This window comes from Triticum dicoccoides, chromosome 6A, assembly GCF_002162155.2.
Source record: "Triticum dicoccoides isolate Atlit2015 ecotype Zavitan chromosome 6A, WEW_v2.0, whole genome shotgun sequence".
NCBI classification, from domain to species: Eukaryota; Viridiplantae; Streptophyta; class Magnoliopsida; order Poales; family Poaceae; genus Triticum; species Triticum dicoccoides.
The window spans coordinates 577,037,090-577,039,900 of NC_041390.1; the positions used below are offsets into that span (position 1 = coordinate 577,037,090).

The 2,811-nt window shown below is 56.3% G+C and overlaps 1 protein-coding gene across 1 annotated transcript; it reads right to left on the minus strand.

Moving 5' to 3' along the window:
- Positions 1–238: 238 nt before the first annotated feature.
- On the minus strand, positions 239–1,580 carry LOC119318103 (zinc finger protein 8-like). Its single transcript, XM_037592623.1, has one exon. The coding sequence runs from the start codon at positions 1,198–1,200 to the stop codon at positions 352–354; it is 849 nt and encodes a 282-aa protein (XP_037448520.1). The 5' UTR covers positions 1,201–1,580; the 3' UTR covers positions 239–351.
- Positions 1,581–2,811: the final 1,231 nt, after the last annotated feature.

Below are 2,811 nucleotides of genomic sequence, written 5' to 3' on the forward strand. Positions count from 1 at the left end.
ACATTTCCAGTTGCCAAATTTTTACTACCTCGCATGGTAAATTAAAGTGACGTAATTTTGCTTCTTTTTCTTGAGATGGCATGCAAAATTTTAATCTTTGTGGGGGAGTTGATAAGCTCAATAAGTCCACATGGAAATTTTAATTTGTACTACCTTCTTGCTGCAAATTACAGGAAGCCATTTTGATTCCATAATAACTTGAAAAAAAACGGGGAGCAAGCAAGCTAGCTAGCTAAACTTGGATCGAGACGGCAAAAACGGTGGAGATTATTTAAGCTATTTTGAATCAACATGCACTTGCAACGTACTACTGCCAACTCACAAGAAGAAAGAAACCTAGAAAAATAAGAGTTACAAATGGAGGTCCAAGCTAAGAGCCTCCTGCTGCCCCAATTCACACCTACCTAGCTTCTCCGGCGACGTGGAGGAGCAGGACGACAAGGACGGCGACGAGGAGAGCAGGCTCATCACCACCTTCTCGTCCTTGCAGGTCATCACCTCCCCGGGCCGCACCACCACGGCCGGCGGCATGTCGGCTGCGGCGCCGTGACGGACGGCCGCGCCGAAGTTCTCCACGGCCGGCAGGGGCACCCTCCAGTGGCCCTGCGCGACGGGGCTGCCGTCGATGGGCTGCGACATGGAGCCCGGGCCGCCCCCGCCGTAGGGCCCCATGGAAGCGGTCGTCCACATCGGGTAGTGCGGCGGCGGCTGGTCGTAGCAGGCGGCGGCGGGGTGGTGGTGGTGGTAGTTGAGGAGGGCGCCGTACATGTGGTGGCCGCCGGGGACGTAGCGGTGCATGGCGAGGGAGGCCCGCTTGGCGTGCTGGCGCTCCCGCTTGTGCGCGTTCTGGTGCCCGCCCAGCGCCTGCGACGTCGGGAAGTTGCGGCAGCAGTAGTGGCACTCGAACTTCCTCGTCTCCCCGGCCGCCGCCCCAGACGCGCCGCCCTTGGCGCCACCGCCGCCGTTGCCCTCGGACGTGACGGTGCTCCCGTTGGCGGCGTCCGGGGAGCCGGCGCCGGCCTCCTGCTTGCGCTGCTGCTGCAGGAGGGCGTCGTTGTTGGAGAACTCACGGCCGAAGAGCCGGATGGTGTCCCTCGCCTGCTGCTGCTGCTGCTGCTGCTGCGCCGTCGCGGCCGCCGGCCTGATGAACGGCAGCTGCGAGAAGGAGTCGACCCTGCGCACCTCCTGCGGCGTCGCCATGGCCGGCGAGACACCTAGCCTGCTATGCTACGTACGTGAGCCCGGAGAATTCTTCGCGCCTAGCTAGCTTGACTTGGAGCGTCTCTCGTCTCTCTGTAGTGTTTGTGCGCTATGTGAGGAACTTGGCTACGAGTTGGTGCGGTTTTAAGGGGAAGGGCGCGCGATGCTTGTGAGGTCGGGCCGGAGGGGGACCATGCATGTCTATGTAAGGTCGGAGGCAAGGAAGGAAGGGCCAGCTTAAAACCTCTCGCTCTCTCCCATCCACCACGCCACCGCCAAGTACAAGACGCAGCGCCGCAGTGGAATGGCAGTCGCAGTTTGCCGCTAGCTGCTTGTGCAGTTGGGCACGCTGGACCTGCCTAGCTAGCTTAGCTTCCTCGACTATCCTGCCAACCGCAGCTGCATGCACGCCGGTCATGGTCAGCCCGGTGGCCGGGGCTAGCTAGCTAGCTAGTGCCTAGTAGTAGCCGGAAATAGCTGGATCATGCGTGTCCCAGACGTGACATAACTCTCGGCAGATTTTGGGACTAGGTATACATACATATATGTACACACACGCATCGCATGCACGGGCAGCAGCTACTACTTACTGCTACTAGCTATGGGCTTAAAGCTAGGCTAGAGACTAGAGAAAACGGAAGGCGAATTTCATTTCATTTCTTTTCTTTACGTCTTTTAGGTCTAGGCTTTCATCTTCATGCACAATGATCCGTAGCTGTCAGTGCCCATTGACCGATCGACCGATCGAGTGGCCAAAGGGAGACGGGCGTACGTACGGGCTCCTGTGGCTCCGTCTACCTACCCATCGCCATCGTCCGGACTCCTTGCTTGTTCTGCACCGGGCGGCCTCTGGATTGGCCCTACGGTTGTTCTCTAATCTTTATGGGAGGTTGGCTTATTTAGGACACGCACGCATGAGATTTTAGATGTGAGATGAGAGTCGAGTCGACCGAGACCACACCGCGGAGGAGGTGCTACATGGAGTACGTGGTGGTCCTCCTGGGGACGGCGACGTGCCTCTGGCCGTGGCCTGTGCTCGAGCTCGACGCCTGCCCCGGCCTGCTGCACGCATGATGAGTTACTGCTGCAGCCGAGGCCCAACTTGCTCCTTTTTTCACCTCTTTATTTATTTACGCTAGCTTTTGCGGTGATGGCTCCGGCTCCGGCTCCATTGCGTATTTTGCATGCATGCACGGCATGGTAGATCGATGGATGATCGATTGATCTCGACGGCTGGCTGGTGAACAAGACAAGGAGAGGGTATATGTGCGCGTAGCTCCGTTTTCCCACTTTGTGACCTTTTCTTTTTCTTGATTGACAGCGCGGTTATAATAATTGCCGCCATCATCGGTGGCGCTTTGCACTGGGATCCACATGTTTAATTGTTGCTGGCTAGCTGTTCCTCTGACCATCATATATACAGTACGTAGATCCAGCTTTGCTCCTTCCACTCTCCCTTTTGCGCTCTCTTTTTCGTTCAGCCTTTTGCAAGCTTTATCTCTTATACAGATCATGTGGTATACGGGTGAGCAGCCTAAATCTCGAAAACACACAAATCAATAATCCTACATGCATATGGACAATTTACAGATGTTTTAGATACTCCTTCCA